Genomic DNA, 21191 nt, shown 5'->3' on the forward strand with positions numbered 1-21191 from the left:
TTTCATCAAAATTTAAGAAATATTGACTAATTTCTTCCTGAAAAGTTACTCCAAAGTTAGTTTTGTCTTAATTCAAGTGCACCAAGATATTTGCACTTGAAACCAGACCAAAGATACTTGGTAAGACTTTGCGTTTTTGTGGCGCTTTCATCAAAACGGCACCGTTTGAAGGTTGGCAGCTGAAACATGACTGAGGTGGAAAAGTTTGACGGGTGTGGAGGCCTCTGAAAGGCCGTCGTGTCTTCTCTGTAAATCGGCTCAGGTTCCTGCTTTGTGGTTTGAGTAGCGATGGAGATAACCAATCAGATCCAAGCCTGTTTTTTCTGCCAAACAGTTCTCTGTGTGTTCCATAAGTACTCCAGTGGAAAAAAAAAAGCATTTGTGTGAGCAATAGCCTTCGGCGGTTGCGCCAAATGAAAATGCTTTTTTTTTTGTTTTCCAGAACCCCTCACACCTCACTCAAGAAGTGTTTGCTTGTTTTCTGTTGTTATTCGCTCTCTATCTCTCTATCTTTCACTCTTTCTTGTTTTTGTTTTGTTCTTGTTTTCGTTTATTTTTTTGTACTTTTTTCTTTTTACTTTTAAACTCTGACATCCAAGTCTGCCCCAGGATGTCTGTCACAAACTGCAGTCCAACGTTGTGACAATGCTTTTTTTCCTTCCCGTGCCTTTTATGACCTTCTTTTTCTGCCTTTGTGTTCCTTTTTTCTGTTTTTTCCCCTTCAAGGTCTGGCGCACCTGACGTTAAACGACCAAGGTATGGGTTTATTCGTTTTTTTTTTCCTTTTTTTGTTTGTTTTCTTTTTTTGCCTTTTTTTTTTAGAGGAATTGACTCAGCCTCTACGCTCCCAAAACTACTGTTCTCCCTCACAAATTCCTCCTCTGCTTTCCACCTTCCCTCTGTGGCGTATCCTTCCATTTTTCTCCTAAATCCCCTGCTCTGTTTAATCCTTTTCATCTTCTTCTCGTCCATGTCCTCTTTAACTTTCCCTCGTTTTTCTGCCCCCCTCTCCCTCCCTTTTTGATTGTGCCTCCTTCCTCTCCCTCGCTGCCATTATCTTTGTGTTTTTTCTGTGACCTCCGTCAATGTGTGTCCCACCCCTTGTCCTGTCCTATGGCTCACGTCCTGGACTTCAACACTGACCACCTTTGACCCCGCCGGCCTGACCTTGGGGCTGAAGGTAACACTTTTCTGCTCTCCCTTTATGCTTGGGCTTAAAAAAAAACAAAAAAACAAAAACAACAAAAAAAAAAAACCCTAACCTGAAAAAACTTCTGATTCTATTGGAAATGTGTTTGTTGGTCAATGTTTTAACAGCGAAATGCCTTCCAGCTTCCATTCACTAACACTTCAAGGTGAAAGTGTTGTCGAATGTGCAGAGTTTCTCATCACCACTCTGCTGACATTCCCATTGTTTGGCAATGATTTTGTATAATTTCCTCGATGGGCAAACTGTGACAAGATGAACTGGGATCAGGTTTTGTACGTTGGTTTTCATGGGAAATGTTTTGACATGAACACAGATTTCTACTGATGTTTTTCTATGTGTGACACAACAGCTGTTTAATATCTGCTACACATCCTCTTTTGTCACAGATTTCCCCCTTTTTTTTTACAGGTTGACAGAATTGGTTTTAAGTGACTCTTCGAGCTTTTTTTTTTTCCTCTGATGTCTTTTCATTTCCTGCCCTTTTTCAGCCTCTGGCCTCTCGCCGAGCCTGGCTTATTGAATGTGGTGTTAAAGCAAAGTTCACGAGAGGAAAGTGAACATGTGCAATGAATGTTTTGACCTTTACTGGAATAGAAAGAGGTGCCTCTCCTCTCATTATGAACCATGTCACACAAAAGCAAGAAAAAAAAAGCTGCTCTACTTTTTATGTAATTGTCTCTTTTTTTATTGTTGTTATTATTTCAGCCTCCTGTTCCAATCAAAGCTTTTATACATTTCCTTTTCCTTCAAGTGGTTTACAAATAGGCAGTCTGAAACTTTACCCAACACATCTTGATCCCCCTCTAATCCAGGTGTGTCCAAAGTGTGGCCTGGGGGCCATTTGTGGCCCTTGGGCTGATTTTGTTGAGCCCCCAACTGCAATTCAGCAGTGATACAGATCTGTCCCATGTAGCACAGGAGGTTGATGCTTTTCAATCAGGGTAAAATTATTAATGACATCATTTTCTTAAAATGGAAAATGTTAAGTACGACACAAAGTATTCATCTTTTTAAAACTTCTATAATACATGGAATCACATTTATCCACACCCGAATCAGCTTTTATTTAATTTATTAAACCCGGTTAGTTACAGCAGCCATTTTGAAAGAGAGTGACCAAAGTCCTGTTCCTATGACTGAAAATAAATGTATTCAATCGAGCCCAAAATAAATTGAAAACTAGAAGACTTTCTTTTAATACAGCAAACATGCAAAATCTTTAAGTTTTGGAATTACAATGAAGCTTCTCTTACAAAAAAAAACAACCCCCCCACCCCCACCCCCCCAATAATAATAATAATAATAATAAAAAGTTAATTGATGAATAAATAAATTGGGGGTTAGGAGGGTTTGGTAAAAATTTGGTCAATGAGGCAAAGTTTGTAAACCGTTGCTCTAAAGTCTTTTTTTCACATGACAAGATTCTAAAATTGTCAGCTGATTTTCAAAACCTGAGACCATAGACAAGATGGTTTCAAAAAGAATAACAAGTCTTAGCTATAACAGGTTTAGCCGTACAGCGTGAGGCGTTGAGCAAAACATCACATACAGACAGATTCATTCACCAACATTCGTAAGATGGGAAAACTCTCAAAACCTCTGGAGACCGAGCGCGAGTTCAGAGTAAACAAACATGGCCGACTGCGAAGAAGCTCTGGCGATAGTTCAGAGACTGTATTTAATAACAAAGGAAAAAACAGTAGAAAAAGACATTTCCCCACCAGACTTTCTGGTGGACAGGGTTAGTTGACACACAAACAATAAAATATGTTGACTTCAGTTATAGAAATATATATATACATATAGAGAGAGATATATATCAACTATGACTTCATAATTTAACACCTTTAAATGGGGCCTCTGTCTCTTTAAGAAACTCCTGCTCTTTCTGAAACTCCGCCTTCAGGAAGTCATCACAACATGGCTCCTCTATTAACCCTTTAAGGTTTTTACCAGCATTGCTCTGAGAAGTAGGAAGCTGCAGCTCTGAGGAGGAGCTGCGTTCTTGAAGGCGGGGTTTGGTCCACCCATCCAGGCTTTATGTACAGCAGAATGGTTGCCATGGACATTAAGTGATTTCTCAAACATGCATGAAAGAATCAAGGCAACACTCAAGGTATGTTCTTGATAAGGGAATAACAATATAACAAAGTACAGCTCAAAAAGTCGATTTTACACGATACTGCCACTTTAAGAGCCGTCCTGATAATCTGGGTGTCAGAAGTGGGAAATTGGGACAAAAGTATAAATTAGAAATCAGCCAGGCACTTTTTGGATACATTTAAAAAGTCTGGGACCTGAGCAGACTCAAACCTCAGAGATGCCCTATGCACACCACACATAATCCATGCTGCTACTAAGTTGACTAAAAATATTGCAACAATAAATCATAAATTACATTTCTCTATCTCTTAAAATGTGCTATTTTTCTCCACAGGCAGAAATGAGTCTGTCTCATTCTAAAGCTGCCAACCTTCACTGTTTTCAATGCCTTTAATAATATGTAAGGCATTATGTCCACTAGAGGGCAGATCTGAGTTAGCTTCTTAAATCTGAGGCACATTTTCAATGATGGCAAGGATGAAAAAAAAAAAATCTAAATATTGTACATGATTTTAAAGAGAAATAAAAGGAGCCATACAATACGTCATGATATTCTGATGGAGAAGTTCTACTTGTTTCTTTTGTCTTTTCTTTTCTTCTTTGGTTCTTTTGCTAGTTGCACATCAGCGATACTGTGCCACACTGCCCCAACCCTACAATTACCAATTTCTGTCTGAATATGTATCCACAAACTCCCAGATTGACTAAAATAGCACAACAAATGAACACGGAACGCATTAGTGTGCTTACCAATAATTCACTAAGTCAGAATAAACTTTTGGCAAAATTATTTTTATCTGACTACCACACACCAAAAAAATGAGGCAAAAATAAGTTTCTCGTTTAAAACACACTCATTAAAACAAGAGCTTCTTGTTATATCAAGATGAGTGTTATGTCATTTTATAAAGATAAGATATAAAAACAACATAAAGGGGATAAACGAGCACAGAGGGACTCGCTATGACTCTCCTCCTCACCCTGTTTCCTCTACGACATACAAATCCCCAGAGCCGTAGCTTTTTTACTGTTACGACGTTTAAAAGATGTTTTGGTTTTAATGAGATATAGACGCCGTTATAATGTGTTTTTAAAATCTTGTTAAAAGGAGGAACTTTTCTCATTTAAACGAGTTTTGCGTCTCCTCACAGCTAGAAAAGTTTCCTAATTTAAACGAGATGCTCAGCCCGAATTTATTTCGGCACTTGGGCAGTTAAACGCTTCCGTAGCTTTTGTGTGGCTTAGCAACTAAAAAAAGAAGGCATTCAATACTCTGAGCAGATGTTTTCTAAGCGTAATCCTGTTATCTTTATACTGCCTCTGTTTTTTTCTTTTTTTTTTTGTCTCGTTAACATTTCCATAAACCTTCCTCAGCTGAACTTTATCAGGTATGCATTCTGGGATCCACTCCAAACTGAGCCGCCAGTTCATCAAAGCCGACATGCTTAAGGAGAGAAAAGCAAAAACTGCAAAAAAAAAAAGAGAAAAGGAAAACATTAGAACAGCAGGAAATCTGACACCAACATTTATCCATTGTGATTTCCCTCTAGCATTGCTCTAAATCCAACATGAGACATATTTTAGATTTTACACTTCAAGGGCAAACTCTTTTTGTTGCTTCTTCTTTCATTTATATATATGTAAAATAATATATGTAAAATGTGTAAAATAATAAAACTACAGTTTAGTAAAACATTTTTTGACCTTTTGAAGAGAACTTTCAAAAATGACCTTTTGTAATTCCTTAGAACAGGAGTTCCAGACCTCATGAACCTTTGGCAAAACTTTTGGTGCTTGCTAGCTATGCTAGCTATGCTAGCTGTGCTAACTTGAGGAGCAAAGCAGCTTGATAAATTGGACTGGCAGCCAATCAGAAAGATGCGCATGGCAATAAATTATTCCAGCTTATATTTTATAATAAAGCTTAAGAAACAAATTAAAATTTATTTTTTTTAAAAATGAGTAAAATATTTAAAAAATGCATTTTTTTAATTTTTGCATTTTTTTCTCATCTTCCCTCCAGCTTTCCGTAATTCCCCCATTTGGAATAACACTGCCTTAGAAAATTAAATTAAATGACAGGATTAATATAATTTTGGAGTTTCATAAATGCAAAATACACTTCATTGAGATTATCGGAGTCTGATAGTCTCAAGTAATTGGCATCAACTACGATTTAGTCTTATGTTTTTTTTTGTGTGTGTGTATCTGGTTTGATAATAAATGTTAAACCTTTCTCCTTAGTGGACAAAAACATGTCAGATTGAAGAAACCTCATGTTGGCGATTTGTGTCAACCTCACCAGGCAGCACGCAGTTCAGCTTGGACTTGGTCTTCTCCACTGGCCCACAGCAGCAGCTAAAAGCCATCATGGTCCAGCTGTTGGTCCAGACAGATGCTCTGCCCGGGGCTGTAGGTGATGGGAAACCTCAGAGCAGGACGATGTGGTAATGGAGTCTGATCATCAAACTGGATCCTTCGGCTTCAGGGTGATGGGATGTGAAGCGCTTTGACATGGGAGCCATAAAAACAGAACAGGGTCTTGCCTTTTGTTTTACCCCTAAGGCTTCTGCTTAGCCCCCTCTCCATCCTGACTAGTTCAAACGTGTCCTACCTAAAATACATTTCGGTACTTTACTAACATCAATCCTTGAAAATGGCCTTTAAAATGATATTCAGTTGCAGTGTATAGATTTAAAATGTCCACACACTTTGGTCCAAACTGTGTCAAATGGCTGATGTTGTGGCTTCTACTAAGGAAATAAGACACATGTCTAAAACGTTTTGCCCCAAAATAAATGTGTAGGGATTTTTAAGGTACTTGCATCAACAGAGCGATAACCTTGTAGAGTAGTGGTATAGGAGGGATCTTTAAATCCAGCCTTCAAGGTCCAGTTTTTATGCTACGCTAACACAGCAGGCAAATACGACCCAAATCTTTTTTTTTTTTTTTTTTCTCTTTTTTTTTTTTTTTTTTTTTCCCCCAAATGCGACCTGTATCCAACTTCATCACAGCAGTCTGAACGGCCTAATTCTGATCTTTTGATCCCTAAAAAATCTGATCTGTGCCTCTCTTATTTGCGGTACTGAATTGGATACGTATCGTTTCTCCGTGTCATGTCGCATTTAAACCAACTTTTCATCATCAACGTGCGTCACAGTCCTGCCCCAGAAGGAGTCGGACATGATCAATCCAGATTTAAACAATGGCTAAAAATTATAATGATCAAAATTATAAAATGCGTCTCGTGGCAGTGAAGTGCATCACGTCACAATCCCACCACTCTTGGTTCTGACTGCACATCCAAACAAGCTGCAGCAATGACTGCACTATTGGTTGTGCTTTCTTTTTGTTAACGTCCTTCATGTGATGATCTCGTGACGGTACCGTCAGCTCTGGAGAACTTTAAAATCGATCCATAAGCAGCGGTGTCCATTGTTACTCCCGAAACAGCGGGTTGCTAAGTTCTTTTTCTGCGCAAATAGGTCGTCGCTTTGGGGTCATTAACCGTTCACACCGATTGTAGCCTTATTGGTCCAAAACACCAGAGTCGGTTTTCTGAACCACTTCCTCAGGGTGCAACCATGTCCTCCAGAGTCCTGCTAACGATCCCATTACTCAACTCAGGTGTGTTGAAGCAGAGAAACATTTAGAAGTTGCAGGACACCGTCCCCTGAGGACTGGATTTGAAGACACCTGTTCTAAACTAAAAATGTATACTGCGTTGTTGAAGGACAGACTTTTAATATTTTATTCAGAAAAGAGTTGGAATGTGAACTTTGCGATCGTGTGGCCGTGTGGACACGAGAGCTCTCCTACAGGGAAGTTGTTGTTCAGACATGATCTTTGCAGTCTTTGTGGGGACCGGACCTTGATCATGTTTGTTTCTCACCTCATTTTTAAACTCGACCAAAATACAAAAATGGCTTTAAATGTAACAGCAACAAACGGCTACAAACTGAGCAGACCTTCCTACATGATCTGTCAACAATGCAGCGGCATAAAATAAATCTCAATTCTGCTGCTAAAGCTGCTTTGTCATATTTTTTAAAAAATCTTTAGTTTCTATGTTAGACTCCATACCCTGGTAACAAGTCCAATAAAAATCTACTGACATTCAATTTTGAGTTGAAATTGCCAGGGTGAATCATCTCACCAAACAATTTTCACATGGTTTAGCTGCTGCTGTCAGGTGAATGAGTCAACTCTACATACCAATGCCCTCCCTATACGCAAGTCTCACTTCTATTTTGAACTGCTGTGGGTGCGTGGGGCGCTTGGGGAGATGCTCAAGTTGAATCCTCAAAGATCCACTGGTTGGGATGCTCAGGATCAGAGGTTTCCAAGCCTGGACCTCAAGATCTAGTCTCCTGCAGGATTTAGATCCACCACCATCAAATCAAATGATTGAATTAGCTCTTCAGCAAACCACCAAGCTTGGGAAAGGTCTGATAATGAGTCATTTATTTGATTCAGCTGTGATAGAGCAAGAATGTATCCAAAACCTGCAGGACAGTAGATCTCAAGGACCAGAGTTGAAGACCTCTGGTCTAGATGCTTTCTTTCTGAGGTTAGCAGTAAATGACATCACACCTGCCACTGATCTATTTAACCCTCCCCACAAACTTGTAACTTCCCCATGATTGGAAATCTGTGGTTGTTCACCCTCATTTCAGTGATATGACATATTAAACCAATACAGACACAGACCTGCCTCTATTTAGAAATTTTAATCATTTCTATGCTGATAACACTGTTCTGTACGTTCTAGTCAAATCCTTACAGTTCCATTGAGTTTCTTACAATGCAGTTTTCAACACGTCTTCTCCAATCGTTTATGAAACAAACGTCAAACCAGACAAATGATTTTTAACCATCACTAACCTCACACTGTCCTCTTAATGTCCACTCTGAATGGAATGATACGGCATTGAAACCTATCAGTTCATAAAAATACCTAGCTCCTGTCCTTTGACACTCACATTAATTCAGTACTTTGTAAAATCCCATCAATAGTTAATTTTTTGTATTGTCACAATATTTTTCACTCTTACCCTACACGACGGTAAAACCGTCTGTTTTAGATCACAGTGACAATATCCACAGGAATCGGATATCGCCTGTTATACTGCAGTCTGTTTTGCCTCAGGTGGTCTCACTGTAATCTGCACTCGCCTGTCAGCCGGCCATCACTCCGTCCCCACAGGACGCTGCGTTTTATTTCAGTTTATTTATAAGATGATCATTGGCAAAACTCCTCCCTGCCTTCACACACTTCTCAACCTTCCCAGTAATCACTGCAGTTTTTGCCCCAGTAACTTTATCTTCAAACTCATTCAAAAAGTTTGTCAGCTGACCCTAACCCCTGGAATGAGTTGGAGAAAATGTGAAAAAAAGAGAGAAGTAATTCTCTCCCATTTGGTAAATATATATATATTTTTTTTAAACTGAGTTTATTCTAACTATACAAAGTAAGAGATTAAATTTTATTTTAGATGGAGATACAATCAGGTCATGAAGAGAAGCAGGAATGTAATACGTTGCCATTTCTAATTTTTCTCATGGACATCTTACACATATTGTTACCGAATTAACATTTCAGATCATTTAATTTAATTGGTCTGACTTTAGATTTTCTATATCCAGTTTATATATAAAGCACTTTAAAATTAGCAGGTTTCCTAAAGTGCTGTACAAACAAAACCCTGATCTCTAACAGACAATTAAAAACTGAAAAAGAAAAAAAAAAAAGTTCACCATAACGCTTAAACAGATTCTGGGTTTTATTTTAGAGAAATGCTAATTGACTTTCACCCAAAATTTCTAATTTGTCTTGTTTTCTAAAGCATTTGACTAAATTATTTATTTATTTATTTATTTATTTATTTATTTATTTAATCCTAAAAATAAAATAAATATTAAGAATTAGACTTTTAAATCTGGGCTCTTCAGGTGACAAAAAGTACATTTCGTCTTGTTCACTTTGGTTTGTTGCTAACAGACACTGTGAATTTCATGGCCGTCGTCCCATTAGAGATATTTAAACTCAGAAAAATGTTCAGGTGTTCAAAACTTATTTTCCCAGCTGTAGAAAGTGAACGAGTTCATTCTTCGGTGAACTGAACTATTATTATTATTATTATTATTATTATTATTAACTGGGGCTTTTCTGTAAATTTGACCTTTCGGCTGAACAGCATAGCTTGGCCAAACAACCGACAGGAGAAATGAAATCAATACAGTGCTCCTCCGTGTTTAAAGACAATTTCAACAACATTGTTAGTTTGGCCAGAGGATTTAGAGATTATTAAATGTTTCATAAATCTCTGTGTCATAGAAATAACATTTTAAAATAGGTCTTGGTCAGTTCTATAAATCTTACTGTATGCTGCCACATAATCAGGCCAGCAGAATCAATATCAGCTGTCCTTCACAGACTGAAGAAGGACAAACCCTGGGCTTTGGTTCCTATCTTCCTGAAGTCTGATCCTTATCTCCCCGTCTATAAAAAAAATAAAATAAAAATGTTTCCAGACTAACACACTGCCGCTGCACTCTTTCACATAAGCATGTCACATTTAACTTTAAAAATGTTCTCTTCAGTCTAAGGTAACATGTGACACTGTCACATATTGTTCTCAAGTGAAAAACTTTCAAATACAAAAGCAATAAACATTTTTTTTCTGGAGAGAAACTTTATCACATTCATGATGGACATGATTATTAGAATTAGTTTGCAGGTGACATCTATGAACTATTGTTTATGAAATTGGGTTTTTTTACCCTGAGAATCTAGTAAATAAAATTAAGTTACATTTTTTAAATATATATATTGTTTTAATAATGGGGGTCCATCTGAAAATATTGTGAGTTTATGGGGTAGGAGTTGATTAGTTTCTTACTTCTTCCTACTCCTTTTCGAGCATGTTAAGATTATTGTACAAACATGTCTTTTGCATTCCTTGTTCATGTGTGATTTTATGTTTCTATCATGTTCGAAATAACAATTTTCAGCTCAACATGTTCACATTTTGAGATGTTTTAAAGGGGCAGTGTTAAGTAAAATCTATTAATGTTGTTCCCTCATCAGAAACACACCTGGAGTGTCGCCTTGATTCTTTCATGCATCCTTTAATCTCCCATGGCAACCGTTCGGCTGTGCAAAACGCTTAGGTGGCTCTAGCTCCGCCTTCAAGGCAAAGATCCTCCTCTGAGCTGCAGTTTGCTTCTGCCTCACAGAGCAGACCGCCCCCCTCAACCCCCCACCGGCTCACCAATTAGCTGGAAGACTAGCGAGCAACAATTGGCAAACGCCTAATTGTGGAACTGTGACTCAGCCGAGCTGTTTATAGGAGCTACTTCTCAGTGAAATGCTACTAAAACAACCAAACAAAAAAAAACACATTGTTGGAGGGTTTATAGAGGAGCCACGTTGTGACAGAGACATGATTTTAAGAAAGTAGCATTTCTTAAGCCATATTTGATACACATAGCATTTTTCTAACAACTTAAGGCAGTTACTTGATTGTGCTATAAAATTGCACTATGTGACTGGAAAACACAGAATACTGCTCCTTTAAAATCCTCCTCAACCCAATTTTAAGTCCTCATTACCAGCAGTAGTTAGTTTCTGTGTCCACATACATGAAAGTGATTCCATCGACTGCTTTGACCAACACAACAAATACAACATCAAGGTTCCAACCTTTTTGATTTTAGCTTTCTGTATTGTTGGATTCAGCCTTTTATCACTTGATCAATGCAACATCGCTGCCACGTCAGCAGAGCAAAAATACTCATCACTGTGAAACAAACAACAAAAACAACATTAGATAAAACAGAATGTTGCCTGGCCATTCTTTGCATTTAGGATCTTCAGCACTTTAAAGTGCTTTAGGACATGGTTTCCAAGGGTTTTGCACACCTGAAATGCTGCCAATTTTATTCCAACATTACATACATTATATGTTGTTGTTATATGTTGTTGTTGTTGTTGTTGGCTTTTGTTGTTCTAAAAACCAGTAAAAAGTAAGCTAAATATTTTTTTCTGTAATTGTTTGTGAATTTCAGCTGGAAGGAGCCCTAAATGTTGAAGTCAAAATCTCTCCCTATTATACATTTGTTGACTAATTACTTCAGCATTTTTAGAAAAGCCTCACAATAATAGTAACACCTCGGATATGCAAAAAACTAACCTTGTTTGTTTTAAATGAACCTTAAATTATACCTGATTTACAAAGTGAATTAAGGTAATTATTCCATGGAGTTGCATAATGAACATTTTTTGTATTTATATGAAACAATGTCACATATCTAAGTAATTTCATTAATTACAAAAGTGTAAAAACCAGCCGTTAGGCAATCAGCTAATACAACCTACAAAATAAATTAGATGCTTTAAACAAAATAAATGTTTATGATTTAAGAACTTTCTTTTAAATCTGCAAAACTTGGAACTTGACAGAACCTTGAAATAGTTTTCGTTTTACTCAAAACCTTTCATGTAGTCGAAGAATTTATTGAAAAGGGACCCAAAAGCAGAGCAGATCTGTTGTGAGACAAAATATTTTATTAAAATAAAATATTCTGAACATATCAGAGTACAGGTTTTGGAATATAAGAAAATGAGCTTAGAGACTAAGGCTTTGTACACATAGCCAGTTCTTCATAAAACAATATCTCCACATCATTTAAAAAAAAAAAAAAAGACATGAACTTGCACAAATTCCCCCTAATGTTGTTTAAAACATGCCAAACCCTTAGGGGGCAGTGTAGCCCCAGTGATGGCATAGTTACTTTGAAAAAGTGACTTTGATAAGATTACTGATTACTCCTTGAAAAGTAACATAGTTAGATTACTGATTACTTAATTTGGAAACTAAGTTATTGTCAACAGCTACTTTCAGCAGCTGTTGACAATAATGTTCCGCCACCTGTGAAAATTACACAGGTGGTTTTAGTACCATTCAGTACTAAAACCGAGTTGTAAGTTATTTTATAATGGCAACATGCGTCTCCTCTTATAAGGCTGAACTGAAGAGGAGATTGTTTAATGGTTACAAAAGGAAAAAAAAAAAAAACTTTAGTAATTTTTGCGTGTTTTTGTGTGTCCTACTTTTTGTGTGTCCTACTTTTGTCCTACTATACTGTAAGTAGGATTTTAGACCCCATGCCACCAAACCCCTCTCCCTCCTTCCCCAGCCTCCAGGTTCTGTGTTTACGGCCCTGTGTTTGCTGTCACAGCCCAGCTCACAGCACTTCTCCTGCGGTTCCACAACTCAGATGTCCCGCTGCACAGATTTGTGACACTTATCTTAATATTATTATATTATAATAGCGTTTAGTTGCACAACTTTACCAACTCGTTCATTCATGGCGGTTTTCACGTTTATTGCGCTGTTCATATTAGTCTCGATGTTTACAGTTTTCTGGAGCGCAACGCGAAGCTCGACGTCATTCACAGGTAATACATTAACTTGACAATTACAAAGATGGAGCAGGATGGATCATCCGGGAAATGATGGTCAGGGAGAGTCTGACTAAAACTATCTGGATGTCAGACAAATTCTGGGCCTTATTATGTGTCTCTGCTCATTTCAAAACCCAAATTAGCAACTTCACGTTCAAAAACGAGCCCAAAAGACCGCAGCCCACAGCTCATTAAATTTACAAGTGAATTTAGAAGAAAACAAGCCCAAAACTGTTTACAATAATTGTATTTGGTGATAGAAACTCAAAATAATTCCTCTTTTTTCAGCAACAAAATGTGCATCTCTCCTTCCTCCATTGTTTACATTTCATGGTGGTGAGCTGCTGCTGTCGCATAGAAACGGCGGTCAGTGGACGCTTAAAGGAAATACAATTACATTACAAAAGAAAATAGTAAATCACAGTGATTGGGGTAAGTAACTTTAATCTGATTACTGGATTTGAAATAGTGAGGCGTTGGATTCCTCCTTACTGAAAAAAGTGATCCGACGTCAGTAACGCAAAGCTAAGCCACTGTCAGCCAATCAGATTCCGTCAAGACAACTGCAACTTCCTGTTAAGAATTAGACATGGCACCAGGAGGTTTGTTTGTGGGGACAGATATGGAGTTTGAACTACTTTTAAATAGCATATCAGATTATAAAGTTAATAAAACACAAAACCATATCAGTTGAAACTTGTCAAAGCAAGTATGTGAAAGCCTCCTGAGCTGATACTATTCACTAATGTAAATCGTATTATGGGATAACACCCTGAATTTACAAGTTACAAATTAGTAGAAAGATGTTTTTTTATTATTATTATTTCTACAGCGGTATCAGTGAAATGTCAGACATGTGATCACTGTCCAGGTTAGTTTTCAGCAAAATGAAACTAAAAACTATGTGTAAACATGGATGTTAATGTTTGATATATATTTACACATCTTAAATTGAGTCTGTAGAATGTATCATTGTAATTAAAGGGACAAAAAAATCATTCATATTACTATAACTACAGTGTGGGGTGTAGACAGTAATACAGGTAGAATGCCTTGGCCTTTTTTTTTGTTGGCTTAACAATTTCTATGATGCAGACATAATGCTCTAAACAAGCTACCCTGAAGCCGTTTCAACCGTGGCAAAGTAATTAAGGGGCCTTAAATAAACCGTGGTTTACAATACAGTATAAAAAAAGAAAGTTAATAGATCTAAATTGAAAACATTTCCAGGCTCTTGGCTTTGGAATTGCACCTGCTTAGCTTGTGGACCATTTAATTTGCGTGTAAGAGATGTTCCCCTGCTGCGGCTAGCAGCCATTCATAGCCTGATGCACACGTAATAAAATAAGCCAAGCCCTGAGAGATAGTCTCTGCAGAGATCTCCTTGGAGATACTGAACAGAAAAAAAAGAAGGGGTATATCTAGTCTGATCTGTATCTGACCTCAAATGTAATAGACTAGGTCCAGGCCGAGATAGCCATCTCAGCCGGCGCTCACTAAGGGCAGGGTATGTCCCGTTTTCGTCTGAGCTATGCAAAACACACACACAAAGTGGACTGGTGGGAAATGAAGCAGATTTTGTTCTTCATGCTGTCTGTTTTTAGACAGTAACTAAAGATTGATATCTGAAACAGGAGGTATATGGTCCTTGAAATGTGGAGTTTTGTGTGATTTTCTGTTGGCTACCATGAGACACAAAGATGAAAGTGGCATTTCAGTAAAAAGAGACCAAGACGAAACAAGAAGATTTCTTTCTTTTCAGTTTGTCAACACAAAGATCCTGCAGGAAACCTTGACCCCATGATATGGAGTCTCCTAAGAATTAGTCACATGCATAACAATAATAACGGACTCTCAGAAAATTAAAAACTTAAAAATTATGCCATTTTAAATAATCAGACCCCATTTTCTTTGTCATCATCCCAATCTTTAAAGATGAAATTATAAATAAATTATTCCATTTAAAGAGTGAAAGTTGAAATCACCACATTCTGAGACACTTTTTTTTTGTATATGTAGGAATGCCGTTCTAGAAGTTGTGAACTCACAAGACGTAAAACCTCAAAGGTTACAGAAATGGGAAAAAGCCACAATGCAAAAGGTTGATGGCACACTCCTCTTTGAACGGCTTCCTTTAGAGGATGAAGTCTTGCCTCTCCGTTGCCCGCCTTCGTCACACCAACCATCTCTAAAACCTTTTCACTGCAGCCATGATGCTTCTCTACGGTGTTCATTTCCTCCTGACCGGTGGTCAGACTCGCATATCAACCACCTCTTTTCTGCTGTCACATAGTTGCAGTTTGATTCTTTTTCAGGATCTACATATTGTCAAATAAAAAAACAGCCTTTTTTTTTTTAACATTCTAAAACATGATTGACCGCATAATTGACCAAACTCAGGAAAACTCAATAGAAATATTAACGCAATGAAGAAAGACATCAGCCAGGAAGTTGAGGCTTTCACCCAAATGTGTCTTCCAAATGGAAAACAGCTCTAAGCAAACAGCCAGATGGGTTACAAAGTGGCTCAGGGACAACAAAGTCAATGTTTTGGTGTGGCCATTACAAATTAGTGAAATCAGTCAACTAAATTACCAGCATTTGACCTTAGTAATTTAATCAGCATTGGAAACAGTCTATTGGCCAATGCCTTCCTTAGTTCTAAACATCTCTTTATACTGAATTTGAAAGAAAACCCTCTTTCTTTCTCTGTCTGCATAACTAAAACAGAACGTTGCATGAGTACATCTAAATGCGACACATAAATATGCAGCAACCGTACAGTACACACACACACACACACACACCCACACACCCACTTACACAACTGCACACACTGTGTATTAAGTCATCGTTGTGAAATTAGCTGTAGCTTGACATTTTCTCAGCCATTAACCAGAGATACCTGCAGTTTGCATAGCAAGCTGTCAATAAAACACTGAGAGAGTAGCGAGCCTAATGGCATAAACACAAAAGGGCGAAGCTGATTCAGTCAAAAAGAAAAGAAAAGAAAAGAAAAATAAACAGCTTTCAGGAAAAAGCTATATGAAATTTTACTGATGTCAGAAAATGTAATTTTCAGAAGTTACCAAAACACACTTAGTGACCTTAACATTTTCAATTTGTTCTTTTTCCTACTGATTCAAAGGCTAAACCATTGTTTTCTGTCAGCATGTTATTGATGAGAAAGCATATTCTTCTGCTGTAAGTGGCGTTTGACCTTGTGGATTACTGCAGCCATAGAGGAGTGTGCTTTGATGATCAAAGGTATGTAGGTAGATGGTCAAAATAACGTCCAGTTAACCCACGTCTTGAATGAAAAAGAATTTATATTCAGTCTTCATTCAGATGCTGCAGCTTTTATTTGGATGGCCTTGCTTTTTATGCAGTTTAAGATAAATAATCCTTATAGTGCGTTCTCGGGGATCATTTTAAAATTAATTTGTGACCTCATTGAGCTGGTTCATCACACTAGCTATTGAAGTCAGTCCAGACTGCAGGAGACACAGGAGGACAGGACAAGGCAAATGTTAAACAGAAAACCTTGTTGTTTTTTTTTTGTTGTTGTTTTTTTTACATATTTGCTTTTTGTAGAGAGATAACTATAAACCAATAATTGTTTAACGGTGCAATATTATATGTTTTCCAGGCACATTGTGCCATTTTATACAATAATCAAGAAGAAATATAGCACTTCAGTCAAAATGCTATAAATGTCACATATGACTTATAAGAAATTTTACTTTGTAATTTAACACCTTGAAATTGGGCCTCTGTTTCTTTAAAAAGAAACTCCTGCTCTTTCTGAGACTCTGCCTTCAGGAAGTCATCACGATATCGCTTCTCTATTGACCCTTTATCAACCTTTTTACCAGAGTTCCACTGAGAAGTCTGAAGGAACTGAATGGGGGATTCGGAAAGCAGAAACTTGGAAGCTGCAGCACCGAAGAGGAGCTTCATCCTTGAAGGCGGAGCTAGGTCCACTCTGGTGTTTTGCACAGCTGAATGGTTGCCATGGAGCTTAAAGGATTTCTCAAACATGCATCAAAGAATCAAGACAACACTCCTGGTATGTTTTTATAACATGATGTAAAACTCAAAGAAGTACATTTTACATAATAATGCCCGTTTAAAATCAAATTCTAAAGGAGGTCAGATATAGTGCAGGTACATTTTGGGGTTTAGGTCCTACATGTACTCTTAAATGTATATAGGAGTTAATGTAAGCAATAGAAACACATCACAAGATGATTAACAGTGTCTGCAAATTAACTGAATAGATTATTAATCTGTCGCCGTTGTCACAAATCTTAATCACAACTTTGACGCTGATGCTGATGGACAGCGGCGCACCGAGGCTGCCCTCTGCGACCTTCAGTCGGCCCTGTGGGGAGAGCGAACGACAGCGCGAGGTGTGTGACAGTCTCAGTCCCCGCATCCCCCCCCCAAACCACCCCGTCCAAGATTGATTAGAGGTCGGCGACTCGTTTCCCAGGCGAGTCACGTCTCGTCATTGGCAGCATCACTTAGAGAAACTGACAGGTCACGTCATGTGGCCCGAGAACTCCCACTTTATTATACAATGATCACAGTTCAACTGAGACACAGAATGACATTATAAATGTATTTCCCCCCTCACCCCCCTTCATATGCTTAAGAGAGATGGGTTCAGGGTTACCTCCCGAGAAGATTTATCAGACAGCTTAGACATTAGAGATATGATTGTAATCATTTTAGCAACACTCGTAACATGGGACCAAACAGACTCACAAGCTACACTTGTGAGTCTGTGTAGCTTGTCATACACATTTATGACATTTATAAATGTCATAAATGTGTTTCTGACATTTATGACCTTTGACCTTCACATAGACATGCTATTAGTAAATTCTTGGTAGAGAGAGAGTCACGGTGTGGGCTGGAATTTCCTCCTTTAAAATCTCTAATGGAAACATTCTAGATTTTAGATGTTACTGCATATGACAGTGAGGCATATCTTAAAGGGCCAGTATTATGTGACGTCTACTTTTTTGAGCTTCACATCATGCTTTGGTGTTATTCCCTCATCAAAACCAATCTTGGTTGGTTTGTTTCAATGACTCGTTCGTGTGTGTTTGAGAAATCCTTTAGTCTCCCATGGCAACCGTTCAGCTGCGCAAAACTCCTGGTTGGCCCTCGCACCGCCTTTGAGACGCAGCACTTGCGGTAAACACAACATTATACCAAACATGGAGTAGGGAAACGGAAGAGAAAGCTGTCCAGGTAGCTACAAAATTAAGTTAATATCCATGTTCAAAATAAAAGCTGCAACACCATCTACAAAAAGAAGCTCTATACTCATTTAACCACAGCTGATCGGAATTAGAAAACATCTGCACTGCTCATAAAATTAAAGGGAACAGTAAAATAACACATCCTAGATCCCAATTAGTGAAATATTCTCATCGACAAACTTTAACACACATAACACCAACACCCTCATCATGCAAGAACTGCCGACACACTTCAGCCACATGATCCCAGAGCCCACTGCACCATGTGGTCTCACAATGGGTGTGAGGGTCTCATCCTGGTACCTCTGGCTGCATACGAAGGGCTGTATGTCCATGCAAAGAAATGCCTCCCCCACACCATGACTGACCCACCACCAAACAGGTCATGCTGGAGGATGTTGCAGGCAGCATAAAGTCCACCAGTGTATCCTTGTGATCCGTGAAGATCACAGGGCACCAGTGGCGAATCTGCCAGTTTTGGTGTTCCCTAGGAAAACGCCAATCGTCCTGTGTGGTGTCGGGCTGTAAGCATCGGCCCTATATGTGGACATTGGGCCCTCATGGAGTCAGTTTCTGACAGTTTGAGTAACATCAGTGCCCTGCTGGAGGTCATTTTGTAGGACCTGGCAGTGGCCCTCCTGTCCCTGCTTGCAGAAGGAGAAAGCAGCAGTTATGCTGCTGGGTGGTAGCCCTGCTATGGGCCCCTCCATGTCTCCTGGTGCACTGGCCTGTATCACGGTACCTTAGTACATGTTCCAGACACTGTGCTGAGAGACACAGCAAATCATCTCACTATCGCTCTCACTGATGATCCATCTTGGATCAGCTGCACTACTTGAGAAACTTCGGTGGGCTATAAAAAGAAATGCCTCATGATGCCTCAATGCATGACAGCGCTGACAAAATGAAAGTGACAAAAAGTTCAACCAGAGAGATGATCCACGGTCACCACCTGCAGAATCGTTCTTTTATAGAGGCTGACTGGCTAATTGCCTCTCATTTCCACCTGTTGTGTGTTCCATTTGCACAGCAGCAGGTGAAATTGATTCACAATAAGTGTTACTGCCTAACTGGTGACACTGAGTCCACAAAGGTGTGACTGATTTGAACTTACATTGCTTTGTTTAGGTGCTCCCTTTATTATTATTATTCTGATTTTTGTGACTGGAGTCGATCTCCAACACACGAGGAAAAGCAGCTCCAGGTTGATAAGGCATATAGAGCAGATGGCAGGAAAAGAAACCATGGAAAACCAATCAAGCTGAACTCTGTGGTCAGGAAACGTCACTTTCTGACCGCACCGCTGCTGCATCTTGAACCTTGATGGGCTCCGTGGAAGAAGACCCACAGGGGAGCGTCACTGTTGACAGGCAAAATGCAAAGAGACTGTCAACCACCAAAATGCATGTTGACAAGCTCCAAAGTTTCTAAGAAAACATTCTGTGGACTGAGCAATAGTTGGCCATTATCTTTGTGGGTTTTTTAAAGTAAAAATGAAGCTTTCAGAGGAGAGGATAACACACCTGCTGTGAAACATGACCTTGGTTTTGTTCTAAGGCTGCAGTGACATGTCAAGACTAGCAAGGGATCAAGTTGGGAGTTTTCACAAAGTCGACAACTAAAAGCATCAACAGGCTGATAAAACTTTAGACTCTTGATAAAAGACCCTCCATAACCCCAGACCTCAATACTGTTGAATGGAACGATCCTTAAAATGAACTCCAGGAGCACTCTTTATTTTCCTCAATGTTGATTGGCTGGAGCAGAACTCAAGAAACTTTGCAGGGTAGCATCTGGGAATTAATGCATATTATGGTAAAATGTGGGTCTGAATTATTAAAGTAGGCAGTTCAGGTACCTCCATAGATACCTGACATCAGTGGAGTGGGGTAACCAGATTTTAAATCAAGGGTTATTGTTATAACCCTTAAAAATGTCTAACTTGTTGAAAACAAAGCAATGTGTAAAATTGGGTGTGGTGAGTTATGAGAAGTCGGGCAGTAGAGTATAAAACAGGAGAAAACTGTCTGACTCAACCAATCAAGTTTTCTTTGTATAGCAAATTTAAGCAACAAGTCAGTCCAAAGTACTTTACATCATTAAACACAAAAACAAAAAGTTATGAGAAGTAAGAGCTTAGACGTGGACTGAGGAATTTAAAAACAACATATTTTTTGGGGAAAAATACAGATTTATTCAAAATTTAAAGTCAATTATTGTCTCCAACATAATGTGTGTTACGTAGCATTTCCATAGCAATGAAGTAAATTCCAGCTCAGATTTGGAGTTACACAGAAAGGAAACACATTTGATCATTTAGGACCTCATAATTATGGAGCTTAATTTACAGGCAGGCAGTTTGTGGTTCTATATTATCATCATCATCCAGACTCAACTGCCTTTTCTTTAATACTCAGCCTGGCTTTCCCTGTGGGGTTTGCCCCGACACCGGCGAGATACTTATTAGTTACGCACTGCGAAACAAAATGAATGGTTTCTCTTTGTTAGTAAAATCAATACTAAAAAATTTAAACATCCAAACGTGCCTCTTACATTTCACTTCAGCCACTTTAATTCCTCACCCGTATCAATAAGAAAACACTTAGATATGCTCTCTTCTCAGTGGTGCAAATCGATGGTTTCACCTCCACACCCATATTGCACCGAAGCCGGAGTCATTATTTAGAAGCAAATTTAATTGAATTAGGCCCACTGAGGATTAATCTTTCACCATTAGGGTCAGAGGTTAGAAAAGTGGTGCAGGTCAGGTTTTTACATGTTGTAATTAGGGTCACTTGGGGCCAAAATAGAGAGAAAGAGAGAGAGAGAGAGAGAGAGAAAATGAGAGAGAGAGAGAAGCCAAAAGGATGCAGAAGCAAGCAAACGTGAAGTTAAAGCAGTGGATGGAATGAGAAGTGTGTGAATCAGTGGTGAACAGTAATAACATGAAGACGATGTAAGAACTGATGGTAACACTTTATTTGAAGGGGGGTGAATAAGACTGACATGACACTTTCATAAACATGACATAACACCTGTCATGAACATGAATAAGCCTTCATGAATATTTATGACTGTTGTCATAAAGCGTCATTCGGTAAATTACAACACTTTTAATACAAAGTTGACATTATT

At 38.5% G+C, this 21191-nt stretch overlaps 1 protein-coding gene across 7 annotated transcripts in view; it reads left to right on the top strand.

The window, feature by feature from the left end:
- The window catches only part of nrxn2b (neurexin 2b), a 703630-nt gene that overhangs the window by 95270 nt on the left and 587169 nt on the right, over positions 1 to 21191 (top strand). For 5 of the 7 annotated variants that reach the window (XM_016673326.1, XM_016673332.1, XM_016673331.1 and 2 more), the window contains exon 3: positions 727 to 756. The exons of the other annotated variants lie outside the window; for them this stretch is intronic. In XM_016673326.1, the coding sequence (XP_016528812.1) occupies positions 727 to 756 (30 nt within the window). The remainder of the gene's footprint in view (positions 1 to 726; positions 757 to 21191) is intronic. 7 annotated transcript variants of the gene reach the window in all.

Source organism: Poecilia formosa, unplaced genomic scaffold (genome assembly GCF_000485575.1).
Source record: "Poecilia formosa unplaced genomic scaffold, Poecilia_formosa-5.1.2 Scaffold73, whole genome shotgun sequence".
Classification (NCBI taxonomy): Eukaryota; Metazoa; Chordata; class Actinopteri; order Cyprinodontiformes; family Poeciliidae; genus Poecilia; species Poecilia formosa.